The 20,931-nt window shown below is 34.4% G+C and overlaps 1 protein-coding gene across 3 annotated transcripts in view; it reads left to right on the top strand.

Moving 5' to 3' along the window:
* Positions 1-20,931, top strand: part of LOC138700286 (centrosome-associated protein 350-like) — a 54,746-nt gene that overhangs the window by 27,155 nt on the left and 6,660 nt on the right. For all 3 annotated transcript variants that reach the window (XM_069826792.1, XM_069826790.1, XM_069826791.1), the window contains exons 12-19: positions 1,571-1,669; positions 3,842-3,959; positions 4,077-4,135; positions 4,935-5,170; positions 8,880-9,040; positions 10,747-12,664; positions 14,190-14,266; positions 17,372-17,506. In XM_069826792.1, the coding sequence (XP_069682893.1) occupies positions 1,571-1,669; positions 3,842-3,959; positions 4,077-4,135; positions 4,935-5,170; positions 8,880-9,040; positions 10,747-12,664; positions 14,190-14,266; positions 17,372-17,506 (2,803 nt within the window). The remainder of the gene's footprint in view (positions 1-1,570; positions 1,670-3,841; positions 3,960-4,076; positions 4,136-4,934; positions 5,171-8,879; positions 9,041-10,746; positions 12,665-14,189; positions 14,267-17,371; positions 17,507-20,931) is intronic.

Genomic DNA, 20,931 nt, shown 5'->3' with positions numbered 1-20,931 from the left:
GCAAAGAAGGGCAGCGCTGCTACTTACAGACCTGTTACTAAATCTACGTATTCCTCTGTGAAAAGATTTATTAAATCTACATACTTAGACTCCAACAAACAAAATTTGATAACACAATCGCGAAGAGAGAAAATGGAACTCTCTGCATCATGATCCACATTTAATTCCTGATTTACCACGCAAATTGTTTGTAGCTGCATTTAGATTGGCAACAGGCCATGATTGTTTGGCCAAACACCTGCATAGAATTGGAATATATCAGTCCCCTAACTGCCCATTGTGCAACTCAACCAAGAAATGGATACGGAACACCTCAAAATCTGTGCTTCAGTGGCTGACCATGACAATATCTTTGAAAAATATTGGCGTGCACGAAGTCAAATGACTTTATTGTCAAACACCTGGCATTAGAAAACAACAACATATTTTTTGCACTATAAAAATTCTGGATAATTATACAAATTTAAATATATGTAGACACTACCGTTATTACAGATGGCATTGGACATGTGGATGTTAAAATATGTACATATTGTATAAGCAAGAAAAATGTTAGAATTTCTAAATTAAATATCATGAAACAACATATCCAGGAAGACTAAATTACATATGATCAAAGCAATGGTTGAGACTGTCCTCTATTACAATAGCGAAGCATGGACTTAAGGTACGGTCACATGTCGCTACTTTTGCTGTGCAACTTTTGTATAGCAGCTGCAAAAGTTGCGTGTTGTGTTCACACATAAGCCAAAAGTAGTGCGCTGCACACTACATTTCGTGCTGTGCAACCCGAGTACTGCAAAAGTTGCAACTGGAGGTTGCGAGTCTGTTCACACACAAGGCACTACTTTTGCAGCCGCAGTCATGCTGCAGCTTTCCATCTCCATGTTGACTTTTCAATATACATTTTGTGGTTATGTTCTCATGTTGGATTATGAAACTCGTGCAATAGCTTACTTATCTATTATTTGCTTTTCTATTCTAGTATTCAGAAATTGGCATTATTTTTACTATAAAGCTATTAAAAACGCCTAAATACTTAAATGATAACCAACAGCATATTCATGTAATCAATGTTGGCAACCCTCCTGTTTGAAACTACGCTACGGAAAATTAAAAAAATGAATTATATCGTCAGCAAATATACTCTTACTGTGTTGTACTGTTGTACTAAGGGATATCTTATCCCTATGCAGTTTTAAATAAAATGGACGGTTTTCTTGCAAATTAAATAAAAAGATTGACATGTATCATTATTTCCTGCCATTAGGAAGTCTGGCAACCCTGCTGCAGTGACTGAGGGACGGAATGCTGCTATTCAAACCGAGATCATGTGTGTTTTTGTGGGTGAGCCAGCAATGCGCTGTTGCCAGACTTCCATGCACTTAATTATAAAATGCATAGAAGGTTTTTTTTTATTTATTTTATTGTATTCTATTGCCCACTTCAATGTGCATAGTTTAATTACTTCTCAAGGTATTGCACAGATATTGCGTATTTTTGTGTTAAACAGTGTCAGACTATGTTTGAAGCTTGTTTTTCCATCATCCACTTCATGCTTTCATTGCAGCACACACATAGGGGAAGGAGATGAGTACCTTGTCCCTGCATTGAAGAAACAATCGAGTTTGGTGAAAAATCTGGAACAAGTCAAGGCTGAAAATAAACGGTAAATAAGAATTATTTTTATATCATTGTTCTATATCTTAAACTAAGTTGCTTAAAGGTATATATATATATATATATATATATATATATATATATATATATATATGGAGAGAGAGAGAGAGAGAGAGAGAGAGAGAGAAAGAGACACATACACTCTTGTTCCAAACTCGTATATCATATCATAATGCTGCATGCTATAAGTACAGGTAATGTGTGAACAGAGACAAAATTCAAGGCAGAAGGTATCATCAAGACAGATCTTGTTGATATTTTGCCAGTTTCTCCCTTATTATTACTTTCTCATTATGTGAAGTGTCAAATGAAAGTGTTGAAATAGAAAAAAATTACTTCGAGATTTTTACCAAAATAGACGTTTTCAACATCCTCGATACTGACGAGGTCATTTATGACATGCCTTCTGTCTGTATTCAATCTTCATTAGAAAAAAAAATAACACGAAGTGATGATTTATTTGAGAACAGCTTTAAAACTGTTAAAAATTGCTCATATGTAAGATGAAGTAAAATATGAAATGGCAAACATAGTATGCTTCCAAAATTCTTATTAGAGAAATTTTTAATTACATATTTCACATGAAAATTTTTTTAAACGTGCCCTGCCCATCTCAAACATCTGGATTTAATGTTCCTAATAATGTTAGGTGAAGAATACAATGCATGCAGTTCTGCATTGTGTAACTTTCTTCATTCTTCTGTAACTTCATCCTTCTTAGCCCAAAATATTTTTTCCTAAGCACCTCATTTTCGAACACTGACAATAATGTGTAACAGTAGTTAGAATTGCAAGTAGTTCTCCTTCAAAGGCAGTTTTATAATGACTTTTATACTCGACCATGCCGAAATGTAGTAATTATACACCTGGTAGCAGCCCTTTAATGGACCTCATTAAAGTACACCTATTCATTAAAGTTCAGGTGTTCCACCAATCAGAAAACACCATTGTAGCAATATGAAAGCGCAAGTATCGATTATTCTCAGATATGCAATCGAAAGACAACTAGCGAAACATCACGGAGGCTGGAAATCCAATACTGTTGCAGAAGGTTATGTTCTGTTACTATAATAATTAGCGTTAATTGTAATTAACTGCTGTTTGGCAGTAGAGGTTCTGTTTCCAAATTCACATGGAATTATCTTAAGGAACTTCACATTCCTTTTGATTATGTAATGTCTGTCCTTATAAATATTATCAAGGATTCTCTTCAAATATTACATCATCATCTGTATTTCAATTAATCCACTTATATTTGCCTTAAACAATTAACTTTCTTTTTTCTCTAATGTATCACATCTCATTATATTGTACATGTTTATTGTATTCAGGATCCTTGTGGTCACTCAATTTCTTTGAGCTGATGTCTATAATTTAGAATTTATATATATTCAAATAAATTCAATTTGTCATCTCGTTTTTCAATGTCTAAATCAATTTCAAGGTTATATCAAGATTAGTGTTTATTTTACTCTCTAGATTATATCAAGGTCAATGACATTTGTTTCTCAGAAAAAATCAATACTTTCGCGTCTGCGCACATCTCACAATTTAGGAGATATTGCACAAGGTCAGTTCCGCTCCCCAGTCAGATAAGAATAACATGAATGCTTATGAATAATTTCAAGTTAGAAATATGATCGAGCATAAAAAGTCGTATGAAACTTGCCTATAATGGTAATTAAGACGTTTGTATGAAAATTATGAAACTTGCGTCTTAATTACTACCATTACAGGCTCGTTGCATAATGTACTATTGTACTAAGAATAACAAAAAAAAAGTTCTATGTCTAAACAAGACGTATTTTTGTAACAGAGAATATCTGCCTCAAATGTAAATCTGTAACTCACTTAGAGATATTATATTGTTATCTATTGTAATCCAGGGATAGTTGCAGTAGTTATTCCTATATTATACATTAAAACGTCAATGTAAAAGATCTGCAAAATAAATTTTGTAGAGATAGAACCTTATTATAATAAGCAGTTGAACTGTAACAAAAAATCTCATTCACATTGTTTAGATATAGTGCTGTGATACAGATGTACATAATAAGTGTGTGCTTAGCTTAACACTTATAGAAAATACTTTGTAAGTGTAATGGGTACACATACGAATCTATTTAGAGAGACAAATTGATATAGTAAGTGTTTCTTTTAGGGAGTATGAGAGACTTGTGAGGGCAACAATGAAAAGAAAGCATGCACTTCGACAGCAGAAAGCTCTAATAAAATCGTACCTGAAGTCTGTTCAGTCCAGGGGGAGAAACTTACAGGAGGTAAAAAAACTCTTATTGAACTATAATTGAAATTCCCATATGAATGGTAGCTTTAATTGATGTAATGTAATGTTCTTAGTTGTATGAAGAGTTACTAATACTGTTAAATGTTTGCAGGATCACAGAAGTCGCAGTTCTTTGAGTGATGATGATAACAACAATCAATCAATATTGAGGTGAGGGAGTTGAAAATATAGCAGAGTTTATTACCAGTGTGTGTCACAATTACGAACTTCGAAATCTAATATTTACTTCTTACTCCATGTTTCATTTCGAACTTTGGAAATGATGGCTCAGCAGGCAAAGGTAATATTTTCTGACAAATGCGCGATTTATCACAGATCCTGCTGATTAACTGGAAAATGCTGTGCACGCAGCTTTCCAGACATTAACCCCAAGAATGTTTGTTAACACAAACAAGAAAACGTGGCGATGCATTCGACTATGCAGAGACCAAAGAAGGACACATATAGATGTTTTGAATTTCTAAGAGAAACTTTGCGCCTTTTGTAATCTGTATACAGACTTTGTAATGTAATGTGTATACGGACTTTGTGCGCACACTGTACATTGTAAATAAGAAACAAAAATAGAATACAATATTACATTCTTCCTCCAAAAAAAAAAAGTATGTGATTCGACCCATGTTCTTCCAGTGACCTTATCTTTGGTACCGAATGGAAAGCGAGTCACATACAGAAAGCTAGTGTTCATGTGTCACAATATGGCACAAGTAATTTTGTAATTGCACACTCAGTCAGATATTTTGTTCTGTGAATGCCATTTGAAACCAAAGTGGACTTCGACATGTATTCATTTCAAGAGTATGCTAATTGTTTGTGCAATGTACCTATAAAATATTATAATGTGAATATATTTGTGACATTGTAATGTTGTGGACATTTGTGTATTATGCATTAAAAGTGGATGTTTCTTAGTACATAATACTATGTCAGTGTTTTGTGATCATTCTAGTGCTAGTGCCACACATGTGGATCTGCCATCTGTCCTGCCTTCTATTGAGGATGTGGAGGAATCTTCATCAACTCATGAATCAGAATCTTATAATCTCTCTGAGTTTATGCCAGTAAGAGATCAGGAAAAGTTTTCAGAAGAAGCTCTCATACTTCCTGATACTTCCTTGAAACAGGATCAGAACTCTGTAGATAAATTCAACAGCTATGAAGAAATAACAGATACACCATTGACAGGTATGGATTCTTACAATTACGAGTTCTGTCAAAACTAGATTAATGAAGTAAGAACGTAGTAATCCTCTGTGTTTGAGTCACTGTGATTCAAAGAGTGGCATATACTAATACTATTATTTCACTCATTTCATGTTCTCTATCTTCCTCATCTCATCATTTTCTGTTACTGCTTCTCCTATTTCATCCTTCATGTGTGCAATTCAAATTCCAGGAACTCATTCCAAAAATGATCCTCCATACATTCTTAAGTTAGATGCCATGGAACTACTCTGCAGCACATACAAGGATCACCTTCATATTTATACAGTTGGATCTCTAAACCCTAATAATGGGACATCAGGAGCAGGGTATTATATTCCAAAATATCAAGAAAGTTACTTCATACCATGTTCATCCTCCTCCAGTCTTGACACTGAATTGCTAGCTATTGATGCTGCTCTTCAATGTGTTACTCAAATTTCTGAAAAATCTATTTGCATATGTACCGACTCCAAGGGGGCTATATTTAATATAATTAAATAGCTTATGTACCAAACCCATATGCACATAGAATTATTCCAATTCAGAAACAACTACGTAAACTAAAAGAACTCCAAAGGGAAATAACATTTCAATGGATACCTGGTCATTGTGGTATACCTGGAAACGAGAAAGTCGATAATATTGCAAAACAGGCAACATATTTGCAACCAAGACCTCTTCAAGTGATATCTCTTTCCAGTGCTTTTGCTTCAGTAAAGTCTCATTTTACAAACCTATGGATCAACAATTGGCTCTCTTCTGACAAAGGAAAAATTTTACAGTCTGTACAAAAGAACGATGAAAGAGTAATGGAACGGAGAAAAATACTCTCGCGTGATTTAAGATAGCGTTTATTCCGTCGGATCCCGGCCAACTAGTCACTCATAACGAGTGCACCTCAGCACATGTGTGGACTTCGGTCCTACGTTCATAGACATCTATGACGTAGTAAAGAGGGCGGCCACTAGAGGGAACCCAAGAGTTGGAGCTTAATCTGAGACAATTCTGTCCGACGCCGGGATGGTATCCGGTGTGGCTTATTGGATAAAGCATCAGCACGTAGAGCTGAAAACCTGGGTTCAAATCCCGGCGCTGGAGAGAATTTTTCTCCGTTCCATTACTCTTTCATCGTATGATGACGCAGAATATATGCATGGAAATATCATATGTACTTCGGTACATTAAAATAATATGTACAAAAGAAACCAAATGACCTGGAAATGTACAAAAACTTCCCCAGACATGTTCAAACATTTTTAACAAGAGCCAGAACAGATCACATTGTTACTCAATTGTACCTACACCGATTTCACATTTCTGATAATCCTGCTTGTCTGTGGTGTAATAATCATGATGAAGATCTGGAACACATTCTTCTATACTGTCCATCCATAAACCACAAAAGAAGTAAATTAAAATCATCAGTACCAGTTGCAGAAGACACAGCCCTGCAGTATATATTGACTACACCCCACCTCTGGCTACTAGCAACAGGCATCTATAATGAACACCGATCAAAATACTCCTCATTTCTCATGCAAAACAACAACTGAATAGACTATAGTGGACTTTATGTTGTCAGCAAACAGCTGGATACATTAAGAAGATTGATGTGTGCAATTCAAGAACAGAAATAAATAAATAAAGCAATAATAGCACTTAAAACAAGGAGAGCGTGTGACAGGTGAAATTTTAGTAATTTTCAGTCAAAAATCGCATTTTCCTTTGTGAAAAATGAATCAGCAATCTCTTATTTATATGTTATATGCTCTGCGGTGCTCGAAAGCATAAAAATTAAGCAGTATATAAATGGCTTCACCCTTGTACTTCAATTCTACTTCTTTTTCAGCACATTTCGTCAGGTTTGAAGTGTAAAGGCTCCTATAATTTTGATACTAGGAACATTAAGTTTTTACTGCATGTTCTATATAGTGTGGTTAACAAAGTAGTGCATGGGTTTTATGATTAAATGAATACTTTTTGAAATAAAAAATTAAATATTTACAGTGGGAATGGAAAATTTCTTTTTTTTAAGTATGCAGTGGTTATAAATATCCCCCCCCCCTCCTTTTGTAGTAAAGATATAGGAAAACTGATGCGTAGTGTTTTTCTAAATATGTCACTGATCTTGCAAAAAAAAAATTTTTCAAACATTTTACTGAAAAATTGAGCGACAAATTTTATTTTGAAATATGCAAATTTTTATAATATTTTTGTTAATAACTCAGAAACTAATTGACTCACAGAAATAAAACTTTACCACGTCATTATCTATCATACCGTGATTATGTTTACAAAAAATCCATAGGTTTGTAAAATGAGACTTTACTGAAGCAAAAGCACTGGATAGAGATATCACTTGAAGAGGTCTTGGTTGCAAATACAGTAAAACCTCGATAAGATGTGCCCGCTTATTACGCTATCCCATGTAATACGCTTTCTTTTTGTCCAGTCCTTACACATTTCATATATAATGCCTTTATAAAATACCCCGTTTGTTGCTCTCAAGTCCCGCATAATATGCTATTATTGTGGAATATGTTTGATGTAATTTTCAGCAATGTACTGTAACAGCAATGAAACATTTTGGCCATTGAACTCACTGGTGCCATTAGTCTGAAAAGTATCGGTATTCGACCCTTTACCTGCGCATTGCTTACTGTACAGTACCACACCCTCTTGATACACTCTCTTATTCGACTCTTTACCTGCGCGCTTAAAGCATACATACAGTTACAATACCTCACCCTCTTGCTAACCCTCTCTCTCAAGCAACATTCCTCACTCAGTCATAATAAATTCTGGAAATTTTTGCTGGTCAGTTTGTTGTTCTTTAGTGTATTGAAGTATGTGTGTGAATGTGATTACGATGAATGTTAAACGAAAAGCACTTTCTGTGTCGGAAAAATTGAAAATCTTACGAAAGTATGATGAGAACAGTACTCTTACTCAGAAACAACTCTCTGATTCATTAGGCATCCCATAACCACATTAAGGACGATAATAAAAAAATCGCGATTCAATCGCTGCAGGTGCGACATCGGGAGAGTATAAGCGCAAGAGAGTGAAATGTGGTAAATATGAGGACTTGGAGAATGCGCACACGGCAAACAACTATAAATGACTTTTTTTTTTCCAAAAAATTAAGTACAATACATATTGTAAATGTCTTTGACATCAGTAATTACATAATGGAGTAATACTGTATTACCTTTCGTGAATCATGTATTTGAATAAAGAAAAATGTTAATACAGTGTAGATGCTGTATGTATTTCGAAATTAGTACACCTGCGTAATACGCAGTTTATGCGCAGTCCCTTGAACAGCATCTTATTGGGGTTTTACTGTATGTTGCCTGTTTTGCAATATTATTGACTTTCTCATTTCCAGGTATACCACAATGACTAGGTATCTATTGAAATGTTATTTCCTTTTGGAGTTCTTTTAGTTTACTTAATTGTTTCTGAATTGGAATAATTCATAATGCATAAATCATAAAAATGGCCAAATAGACTAAGCGATTTTTGGGATCACATTCTTCAATTGTAGATCAGCTGGGCAGGTAAAGGAAAAAAAAAAAAAAAACAACTCACTTCCTAAAACAAAATTATAAATACATCATTGAGGTTAATTTATTGTAAATCGAAAATGTTTACATGTTGTGATTTATGTTTTGCCTTTGTTTAGAGTCCGGAACTGATATCATTGCTTTAGAAAGACGGGTAGAGGGACTGCATGAGCAACTTCGCAAGAAAAAACATGAAGCAGAAAAACTTTCTAGGGAGTATCAAATGAAGAAGAAGCAACAGCTAAGGAACAAAGAGCAGATACTCCTAAAGCAGCTTCAAGTAATGAATTATTTTTGCACATTTAGTACAGTCTTAGTATGTCATATTATTTGACACAGTGTTGTTGACCATAATAAGGGTTAATGTTTCGAATTACTCTAATAAAAAAAAGTGGTGAATAAATTTTATGTACACAAAAGAAAGAATATCAGTATTCAAAATTGCAGTTTATGTGTAATTAAGGAAACTTTGCCCTTTTCTCGATTCTGTCACATAACCTAGTTAGATATCGTAATATACAAATCATCTCTGATGATGCCACAGTAGGCGAAAACGTTCATATGTTAATTTTATAAACATTATGTATTAACAAGTCAATACTTGTAACATGATAAGACATAAGATTGAAAATTATAGGTAGTTGCACTGCAGATTTTACCTGTTATTAATATAGTACAAGTAATAACAATAATAAAAAAAAAATAACTCATACTATAGGCATTAAGTAAATGTAAAGTAAATTAAGATATTACTGTATTTCGTCGCATAATCGTTTTTTTTTTTTTTTTTTTTTGGCGTCAAAATGTATGTACAGTGCACCCATTATGTGAAGAATAAATTAAAATGTTAACAGTTGGTCGCATCAACTTTCAGTGATCAGCTTCCATGTAACAGGGGAATGTGCAAGTAAGCAGGACCAAGTTTTGTGATTCGCAGCAGAAAAGGGAAGGAGAGAAACTGGTATTATAGTCCCGTCGCTCTAATTTCCGGCAGGCTATCACATTGCAGGTCGGATACATTTAAATGTGTGCGTCTTGTGATTCGCTGATGAAGATGTTAAGCATTTCCTAAGGCTGGATAAATACTTAATATATAATCGCCCGCCATTTTGGCCTTTCGTTGGCGTTTGCAGAAAGCACACGAGGACGTTATTTACTGCTCATTTATTTGCTGAATTACATTGCGCTTGATTTATTATCATAGGAGCTACGACATGATAATGTTTAACGGTTTAGCAAATAGATCCCTCGTCTGGTAGCTCGGCAACGAAAGAACAAAAATAGCGAACGATACTACCTACCTAGACTTTATAGAGCCTTGACGTCCTAAGACGTAAGCAAAGAGGAGGAGTCACGCTGGGAATAACAGCGTCCCGACTATAGTGTGTGACACTGGAACTATAATGTGAATAATACCTTAAAAAAAATAAAAATTACTGTGGTGTTATTGAATTAAAAACATTTTTTTATTGACTAAAAACATTCACAGTATTGTTGAATCACATGTAACGGTACATCTGATACACTGAAGTTGATATTATTTGACTACTGGACTGGTCTGCAGAAAGATGATTGTTTTAAGTCTAAAAAAAGTATTTGAATATTCAGAACCAACATTTGTACTTAACTGAAGGCATTTCAGACTACTGGCTTGGTGCTAACATCTCGCACCCCCATTCCATTCGCTTTTGTCAGCTGCCACTATTATTTCTCGCACATTCGACCTTCAGCATAAAGATACTTTGTGTTGCAATGGCGGCATGTTATTTTTAAATAATTCTTGATCGTGATAAACAGAAATATCCATGCAACGATTATGCAGTGAAATTTTAAAGTCCTGATCAGTTTGTATATAAATAAATGTGCGACGATTATACGATGAAATACTGTACTTCACTAAGAATTAAATAATTTTTTTTGGTTGCTATGTTTAATACATATATTGCAGTAATGAATCAAAATATAAAACACTGTTTGTATTTACAGGAATATGATGCATATATCAGCAAAACTAGGAAAGAACTTGAAGATAGTAGAGATAATTTGACTGATACATCTTCATTATCCGAAAACGTGTTGTATGATAATAAAATTGAACTTTCCCCATCTTGTGACACAATTAAACAGCTGTCAGAAAGGAAAGTACTGGAACAAAAAGAGAACAGAGAAGAGGAAGGCAAATCTGATACAGGACAAAGTGTAAATTTGCAATCGTCTGGAACTATAGAAAGTTCTCAGCAGATTTCTTCCAAGGACGTTACATCTAAGAAGAGCATACTGCAGGGTCAGTCTAAAGAATTGCGTGAACTTAGTAGTACTGGATATGTAAGTCTTGAGTTAGAGATCCAGAATGGCTTTTCTGAGAACTCGAATGTAGAAACTGTTCCACATTGTTTCGTGATTAGGCCTAGTAGTGTCAATAGCAGGCAACAGAACATTCCAGTTAAAAAAGACTTAGAGGAAGAATTTGAAGTAATAGAACAAATGGAAGACATACCAGAAAACTTGGAAGGGCAGAGTAATATGCAGAAGTCCATAACATGTACTCAAAATTTTGAAACTATAATTAATGAATTTTTAAATAAATCCGATTATGTTATTGAGGACGTGTTTGATGAAAAACTGGAATCAAAATCTATAATTGAAAGATCTACTGGAGTAAAACATGATTCAGAATTTGATGTCCGAGGATTAAGTGAAGAAAATCATGATTCAGAATCCAGTATTCAAGAACTAACTGAAGCAAAGCATGATGCAGGATTTGATGTTCAAGAATGTATTGAGAAAAAATGTGACTTAGGATCTGATATTCAAGGACTAATTGAAGAGAAATGTGATTCAGAATATCATATTCAGGAACTAATTGAAGAAAATGATACAACTTATTCTGTTATTCAAGAGTTAACAGAAAGAAAAGGTGATGATTCAGAATCTGTTACTCAAGAATCTCTTGATAAATTTGAATCAAAATCTTCTATCCCTAATTTGCTGCATTCTAAAGAAGAGCCATCAATTCATGATGAGAGGCTTGATTCGATATCTCTTATTGACGAGCTTGTAATTTCCAAAGGACAGTCATATATTCAAGAATTTGAAGAATCTCTAGAAGAGGAAGAATCTATCCCAAAAGAAACAGAGATGGAAGAAGAAAATGATTTTGTAACAAGGATTGAGGAGGACAGTGTAAGAAGCGCTTCTGGGCAGAATTTAAAAGAACAGCTTTCCCCTTCCTTTACTGATAAAAATTATGGTGCTGTGAATATTTTGGAAGATTCTATATGTGACATAGTACATAATGTATTCAAGCAAGAAGAATCTGATAATGCTGAAGGAGAGATTGCTGGAAAAGAAGAAGAAAACAGTCAGAATGACATTCGAAAATTGGAAGAATTTTTTAAAGTAAAGAGATCTGAGAGCCCTAGTCCTGTTTCAGAGGTTTCTAAAACTCTGCTTAGAAAAGAAGTTGAAGAGAATATTTGTGGCAGAGACATCGATAAAATGGAGGGAGAACATGATGAAAAGCTCTCCAAAGAAGTTGAGAGAATTACTGATATCCTTTTTAAAAACCTCTTGAATGAGTCATTAAAAACGTTTGATTTGAAGGGTACAGCATTTGATGCAAATGAAATACATTATAAAAGAGAATTTGAAGATCAGTTGACAAATGATTCTGAAGTGCATGACAGACGTGATCAATTGACAGAAAGTACCGAAAAGGAAGCTGTTATAAATGAAAAGCAAGACAAGACTGTGAAGAATGTTCATAACATTACTAATCCTATCCTTGAACTTCTGGATGAGCCTTCAGTTCTTTTGCATTCTAAGAAGACAACACGAGATAGTTTTTTATGTAGCGAAGAGAAAAATGAAGAAGCAGCAGCTGTTGAGGACTTGGAAACTACAGGTAATCAACTACTAGAATAAGCTGATATATTCTTGAATAACACTCATAGAGTGCACATTGCCTTCTTTTAAGATTGTAGCAAAAAGTAACCCCACAGTCTGTATTGCACTTTAAATATACATATATATATATATATATATATATATATATATATATATATATATATATATAAATCAGTTAAATTACAGTAGAGCCTCACTTTTACATTCTTCAAGAGACCAGAGAGAAGTGATATGAATTGACAAGGTTTAATAGTACAAAATAGTCCACTGCTGTGGTGTAATGGTTAGTATGCCTGACCGTGAAATGAATGGGCCCAGATTCAAATCCTGGTTGGGACAAGTTATCTGGTTGAGGTTTTTTCTGGGGTTTTCCCTCAACCCATTAGGAGAAACTTTCGATGCTGGAATCTGAATTCATTTTGCTGGCATTATCACCTTCATCTCACTCAATGCAACAAAAATGGTTTGTAAATATCTTCCCGTTTACTTACTACACCCTTTTGGAATTTACTTTAAGAACATGCCTCGTACATTATACTAAAATTTATAACTTCTGACCATGTAGTGGTCCCAAATTCACAGACAGATAGAACATTAAATGACACATAAAATATATTATTTAAGGGACATTAGGACTGAAATTTTTGCAATTTTAATTCGATTTCTTTCATTTTGTAACTGTTTATTAGATGCATCAAGAATAAGGTGTATACAAATTGTCAGCTCAATCGGGCTGTTAGTTTCGAAGTTAATTTTATTTTAATTATGCAAATTAATGATTTAATCAAAATTTTCCATGCGCATTACATTTAAGTACAGCAAGTTTAAATCTTTTTCATATGGACCCTGATTCACAGGCAACATTTTAACGTTGAGAAATTCATGATATCTAGGCTACGTTAGGCACAAATTTTCGAAAACAAGAAATTTATTTATTCACATTTTGTATTAACATAATAATTTTTCTAGCTCCTAATTTTCAAGATCCTTAAAACTTCTGAACATTAGATCTCAAGCAATACACTGTATGCATGGCCACGTACTAATGTTTTCATTATATCTGGTAAAAATTGCATGAGCATGGAGCATTTTGAACATAATAAATGTGGTTTCAAGAAAAAGGCAAAATTATGTGAAAAGAGATGCAGTAGTGACATATATAAAAATTGCTCCTGGACCTCAAAAAACACGTAAAGGCAAAAAATCTCTTTACTGTCAACATCCTAAGTACCCAAAGAATATTTTCGTACAATAAAGTGAATATTGATTTTTTGGCCAATTTTTTGCAAAAACTCATTGCAAACTTGTGCCTCCTAATTGAAAGGTCTTTCAATAAATGTTAATGCCAGGTTACTGAGTAGTAAAAATTTCAAAATCATAAGTTCATTTTGCTCCACTTTGTATTACAACTATAACAGACATATAACTTATATTGGTTTTAAGATTGGTTTGATGAATGGTAAGGAATTTTCATCAAATAACATTTCACTTTCATGAGTTAATAATTATTATTTTAAAAACAGGGTTACCTAGGAGCGAGCTACAAGGCAGGGCCGTAGATGTGAGTGCTGTTTCAAAAGAGTGGCAGAAACAACAAAAGGTAAATATCGCAGTAACTAGTAATGAGTAATGACTGTTTTGTATGTGCTAATGAGCTATTTCATACTGATTATTGTGTTGAATAAAATAACATTTTTCTTTTCTCGTTAAAAGTGCGTGATTTCACTATCTATATTTTAATTTGTTACTGGTGGAATCAAAACAACTCCAATAGATTCTATGATATTCCTCACTAATATTAACAGCATCAAAATGACAATAGAAGAAAAAGCGCTGATTCAATATGAAAAACTTATTAGATTACCAGGAAACAATTGGCATTCATACAGTCCTCTCTGTAGATTGAGAACACAAAAAAGTTTCCTATCCATTGTTCAAGAATTAAAACAGAAAATCAATATCCCGAATTTAAAAGAAAACCTACAAATTAAACCAAACCCTTTAACTTTATTAAATATAGAATATAATCTAAATTTAACACAAGAAATACTAAAATCAGAAGTAAACACTGAAATACTAAAACAATTGTCTTTAGAGACAATTAATATTAGGTACCCTCCACAAAACTGGCTTCATTTATACACTGACGGATCCTTGATCTCCAGAGAACAAGGTGCCGGTGCAAGTGTTACGTGCTGTCTCTTCTTACTTTATAGATCTCTTGGGTATGGAAAAGCAAGTTTTGATGGAGAAATCATTGCAATAAGTGAAAGTCTCAGGAATCTTCTATGCCACATCAATAAATTTAAAAATGCAGTTATATTGTCAGACTCCAAAGCAGCTATTCTATCAATAGTCTCTAAACACACACCTTAATCTCAAACAGCAGAAATAACTAAAATGCTCTCTCAATTAATATCACTCAATAAAAGAATTGTATTCCAATGGATACCATCCCATTGTGGAATCCTGGAAAGCGAGAATGCGGATGCTTTAGCAAAGAAGGGTAGCACTGCTACTTACAGACCTGTTACTAAATCTACGTATTACTCTGTGAAAAGATTTATTAAATCTACATTCTTAGACTTCAACAAACAAAATTTGATAACACATTCTCAAGGGAAAAAAATGGAACTCTCTGCATCAAAATCCACAGTTAATTCCCGATTTACCACGAAAATCGTCTGTAGCTGCATTTAGATTGGCAACAGGCCATGATTGTTTGGCCAAACACCTGCATAGAATTGGAATATATCAGTCCCCTAACTGCCCATTGTGCAACTCAAACCAAGAAATGGATTCGGAACACCTCAAAATCTGTGCTTCAGTGGCTGGCCATGATAATATCTTTGAAAAATATTTGAGTGCAAGAGGTCAAATGACTTTATTGTCAAATGCCTGGCATTAGAAAACAACAACAACATATTTTAATTTGTCGAAATTTGGAATCCTCGCTTCCACCCAACTTGCAATGGTTCAGTATGATATGACTTCTCTCCCACAGGCTTCTTGTAATGCCCTAAAGTACTGAGTTGTATGTTTTTCTCTTGTAACTTGGATTTTTATGAAGCACCTTTGTTCGTACCTTTAGGGCTATATTGGTTGCTTCAAATCAGAAACGGCCACTGTATTTACAAAATATGGCTACTTCGAGACTTTCAATATTGCAAATTTATGAAACCATTGCTGCTCTATTATGTAGTACAAAATTGTAACGGCTAGTAACTCACCCATGTCGACCCACATTGAAATATTGTCGGAACTTACGCTGCGTAAGAACTACTGAATCATTTGTTTTGAAAATTCTCTCCACGGAAAACACTCGACGCAATGCATTCCACGGATCCATTGCAACTGAAATGGCATCAATAATGGCGTTCATTCCTTATCCTCCCACTGCTGTGTGACTGTCTTAGCCATGGTTACTGCCAACTTAAAAACGTCAGAACTTTTTGCTGGACGCTGTATGAGAACTGATTCATGTCGAGAAGTATGTAGACAATTTAGAAGGAGATTTTGTGGCATTAAAAATCGAAATTGCCGCTGCCTATACTGTGTGTCTCCACATATGCATGAACTTTATTGGCCCAAAGCAAGCCAAACACTCTATATTTTCTCTGTAATTGTGCTCATAATTTTTTTCTTTTTTTTTTTTTTTGTTGGTAACTCTATAGCATCTAATCTATAGCATCTATTAGATGCTTTATGGTTGTGCTAACAGATGGAGTTACTTGTCAACAATGTGACACTGAAATGTGTGTTCAGGTTACTGCCCAGTGACAGTTCTGATGTATTTTTATATTTGTGATGATTGGTTAATTAATATTAACCCGGCACACTCACATTCATACAAATTTCCAGACTCTAGACACCCAGGGAATTCCTCTTCTTCAAGAAAAATTCACCGAGAGCTGAGCCCAGGAATCGAACCTGGGACCTCCTGATCTGGAAGCCAGCATGCTGACCAACAGACCACGGAGGCAGTCTCATAAATTTTGCTCCTTTTTAGGAGTTCCTCATATTTTCTTCGAGTTAAATGTTGCAACTGTCCGTTATTTACATTCTCAGAACATGGCATCCCTATGTAAAATCCTCTGCTTTACTTCTCTTCCATATGAAGTCATATGTATATGTTTTCACCTTTGATTAGATTTGATTTTTTGATATAATCTAAAGGTCATCTAAAACAACTAAGAATTAAGATTTTTACAGTCTTCAACATGGGAAATTTGTTAGTTTTTCACCTTGTCGTAGATGTAGAAACATCAGTAGGTTGAAGCCTAGATCATATATGTAACAGATAACTCATTGCTATGTTAAAATTGGCAGCACTTTAAAGAGAACAACCGCCAGGATCGCCACTCGTCCACCGTAAACGAACACGAGATGGCAGTACAGTCGCTAATGCAATTCAAATGGGAATTATGACGTGACTCCTTATGTAACAACTAGATGGCAGTGTAGTAAACCTGACAAAAGTTGTTAACCTCAAAGCCTATAAGGCCGACCTATCTGGGTATATATGATCTAGGGTTGAAGCTATACATAGCAGGCTCCATCATCAGGAAAGACAACTTACAACTGTTACCAAGAGCTTTTCTGCAGAACTGGATTAGGTCTATGGCAGGATGCAAAAACTAAAAAAAATCTTACCATAAAGGACAACTTAGATGAAAACTAAAATGTATCAATTGTTATTTTTTAGGTGGCATTAGGACTTTCAACAAATGGGGATTCAGCAGAAAATGGTTTTGATTTGTCCTGTCAGGAATGGTTTGATGAAGACACACGACGAATTGCAGAGGAATTGCGGCTACAGCAATTGCAGATTGAACAAGAGGTTAGTCGTTTGTTCTTAAGATGAATGTATGGTAATAGTCTGGACCGGATCAAGTTTATTGGTGTCATGTCTTTGATGTCAAGTAAATTTGACACCTAACATCTGTCTACATCAGCGTTTTCAACCTTTTTTAACTTGTGGCACACTATAGTCCCTTTGCTCTAATTTCCGGCAGCCAATCACGTTGCAGATCGGCTACATTTAAATGTGTGCATCTTGTGATTCGCTGATGAAGACGTTATTCATTTCTTAAGGCTCGATAAATACTTAATTTAATCTCCTGCCATTTTGGCTCTTTCGTTGGTGTTCGCAGAAAGCACACGAAGACGTTATTTGCCGCTCAATTATTTGCTCAATTACAGTGCGTTTGATTTATTATCATAGGAGCTACGACATGATAATGTTTAACGGTGTGGCAAATAGATTCCTCGTATGGTAGCTCAGAAACGAAAGAACAAAAATGGCGAACGATACTACCTACCTAGACTTTCTAGAGCCTTCACTTCCTAAGACGTAAGCAAAGAGGAGGAGTCATGCCGGGAATAACAGCGTCGCGACTCTAAAGTTATAATTTAAAATCCCATGACACATTCATATAATCTAAACCAGTGGTTCCAAACAAGGGATGAACTTTCCAATAGGGGAATTTTTTTAGGGTTTTAGGAGGAAATGAGGACCATAAAATACAATAAATGAGATAAATCTTATCATCTATCATCACTGAGAAAATTGACATATTCAGATTTTTCAGACAAAAAAAAAATAGTAAAAGTTCTACTTTCAGTTGATAAAACATTGGCAGTACGCGACCACGTGATAACCATCTAACTTCTGTGTAAATAAGCAAATGAGTCTATTTAGAATCCATTGCAGAACGAAGATATGAAAATAATCTTGTTTTTGGTGATCTTTTTATGTAATTAACTATTTTTATCACTTGCTGCAATACTTCTGCAAACTCAGGAACTGTGACTTTGAAACAAGTGCTTCTCTATGAGGAAAACAATGTGCAAGTATTATTTCAGAGTTCATTTACTTTGCTAAGGCAAAAATTATTTCATTTTTACTTTTCCAATTTTTTTCTAAGACAACCTTTACTATTTTCATTTTCTCGCAGCACACCAGCGGATCATTCATGGCACACTGGTTGAAAATGGCTGGTCTACATGAAGGAGTAGAGGTTTCAATTACTTACAATTTGACCCATGATCCTATAGCTATGTTAAATAATAGTAAACTCGTGAAGATACATAGAATGATTCAATAGGTCAGAATAGAAAGATACCCTGGAAATGGTTCAGATGTTTTTTATTTTTTTATTTTAGTTGGTTATTTTACGACACTTTATCAACATCTTAGGTTATTTAGCGTCTGAATGAGATGAAGATGATAATGCTGGTGAAATGAGTCCGGGGTCCAACACCGAAAGGTTCAGATGTTGATTTGCTTGAAGAGAAATATGTGGTACAGCTCTAACTGTATTAAAATAGTTCGTAGAAGAAGATTCTGCATCCTATAAAAATCACTAAAACTACCAGTAAAACATTTGACTGGCTACTAAGAAAAGTTGAAACGAAAGTAAGTAGAAAAGAGACTGTGATGACTTGAGAGGGGGGGAGGGGGAAGAAAGAGAGTGAGAGTGAGTTCATGGATGCTCGTGATATGTCAGTTGAATGCTGGTTGAGGCGCACGTTGCCAGAGGGACAGTGATAGTGACAGAGACTGAAGATAGTTGTTCTGTCTGTCTTATACTGCACCTTTGAGTGATATACGATAGTAATAATAATAATAATAATAATAATAATAATAATACTTTAAAATTTAGTTCCTTTCTAGTATTTTGCTATTTTCCTGTATTCCGAGCATTGCTGTAGGTCCCTATTATTGCCGAATCATATAATTTCGTTTTATTAATTTTTGCTACGGTCCTACACATTTTGTTAATAATATTAGTAATAATAATAATGATCATCACATAATCATTTAGATAACAGCTAAGTTTTACATGTAAGTTCTGGGCATCCTATACGAGATGTACACAGGGCGACCTGTTTAACTGAAGTAACTGAAAACGTTTCAGTAATATTCGTCTATTTAGTTATTCACTAAGTAATAACAATACTGTATTTTAAAATATAACATTTACTTATATAATTGGCGACAGACACGCCATGGATTTATTCCAATTTATCGAAATTTGCAGCTTGATGCTTTATATAGTTCTCATAGCATCAACTGAAGATGATTTACAATATTCAGTACACAATTTAAATATGGGCAGTGAAAAATATAACATGGAAATTAATATTGAAAAAAACGAAAATCATGTCATTTTGTGGCAAATTCCCTGTACCAAGTAACATAAATAATAGAAATAATAATATAATAGAAAGAGTAAATACTTTCACTTACCTTCGCTATACACTATCACCTTATGAGGAAGTAGATATTGCTGAAAAAATATGTAAATATAATAAAACAATGGGGATCATTAATAAAATCATGAAACCTTCACTAGTACAAAGACACACAAGAATAGGCTTGTATAAAACCTTAGCACAGCCAGTATTAAGCTATGGTAGTGAAGCGTGGACTGTGAAGAATAAAGATGTCAGTAGAATAACAGCAAGTGAGATGAGGTTCATAAGAGCAACAGCTGGATATACTCGCTGGGATCATAAAAAAAATGAGGACACAATGCAAGAACTTCAAATAGAACCCATTATGCAGTTCATCAGCAAATATCAACTTCAGTGGAAGGGTCATCTCGAACAAATGGATAGATGCAGAATTCCAAAAGCACTGTTTCATTACCACCTACATGGGAAAAGATCTCTGGGTCGTCCGAAGAAGAGATGGGCTGAAAATTCTAGTTTGAGACCATAACAGGCCACTCGGCCTAATACTTGTTAGGAAGACGACGACTTGTATAATATTTATTTGTAATAAGTGCAGTGAAGCACATGGGTATGACTAGTCATTAGTAAAATTGAAATCAGATTAAAATGAATATGTCAATACATACGATAATGAAACAAAATCACAATAATAGTTCAAGGCCTACTGATATACCCAAGCATCATACACGATATGATATAGATGTTAAAGCATGTAGAAAGAAACTTAACCTTTCAACAACTTGGAATGTGTCTTCACCAATATTTTCAATCACACTGATGTGAATTATGATTTAGAAATGTAGTCTCATTTGTTATATTTTAGTTTGACAAAAGAAGGATCGTTGTGTTTATATTAACCTCAAGACTAGTGCTTATCTCGCCAATTGAGAATCGTACAGGCATGGAAGTTTGGATAATCATCTTCACTAAAAGTAGATATTCCTCGTGATATCAAAACAGTCCTATATGTAATAAATTTTGTGCACGTAAAGAAAGAATTAAGAAGTCTTCGCCACAATGAGCTAG

Source organism: Periplaneta americana, chromosome 5, assembly GCF_040183065.1.
Source record: "Periplaneta americana isolate PAMFEO1 chromosome 5, P.americana_PAMFEO1_priV1, whole genome shotgun sequence".
Classification (NCBI taxonomy): Eukaryota; Metazoa; Arthropoda; class Insecta; order Blattodea; family Blattidae; genus Periplaneta; species Periplaneta americana.
This window is presented reverse-complemented; position numbering and strand designations above follow the sequence as displayed.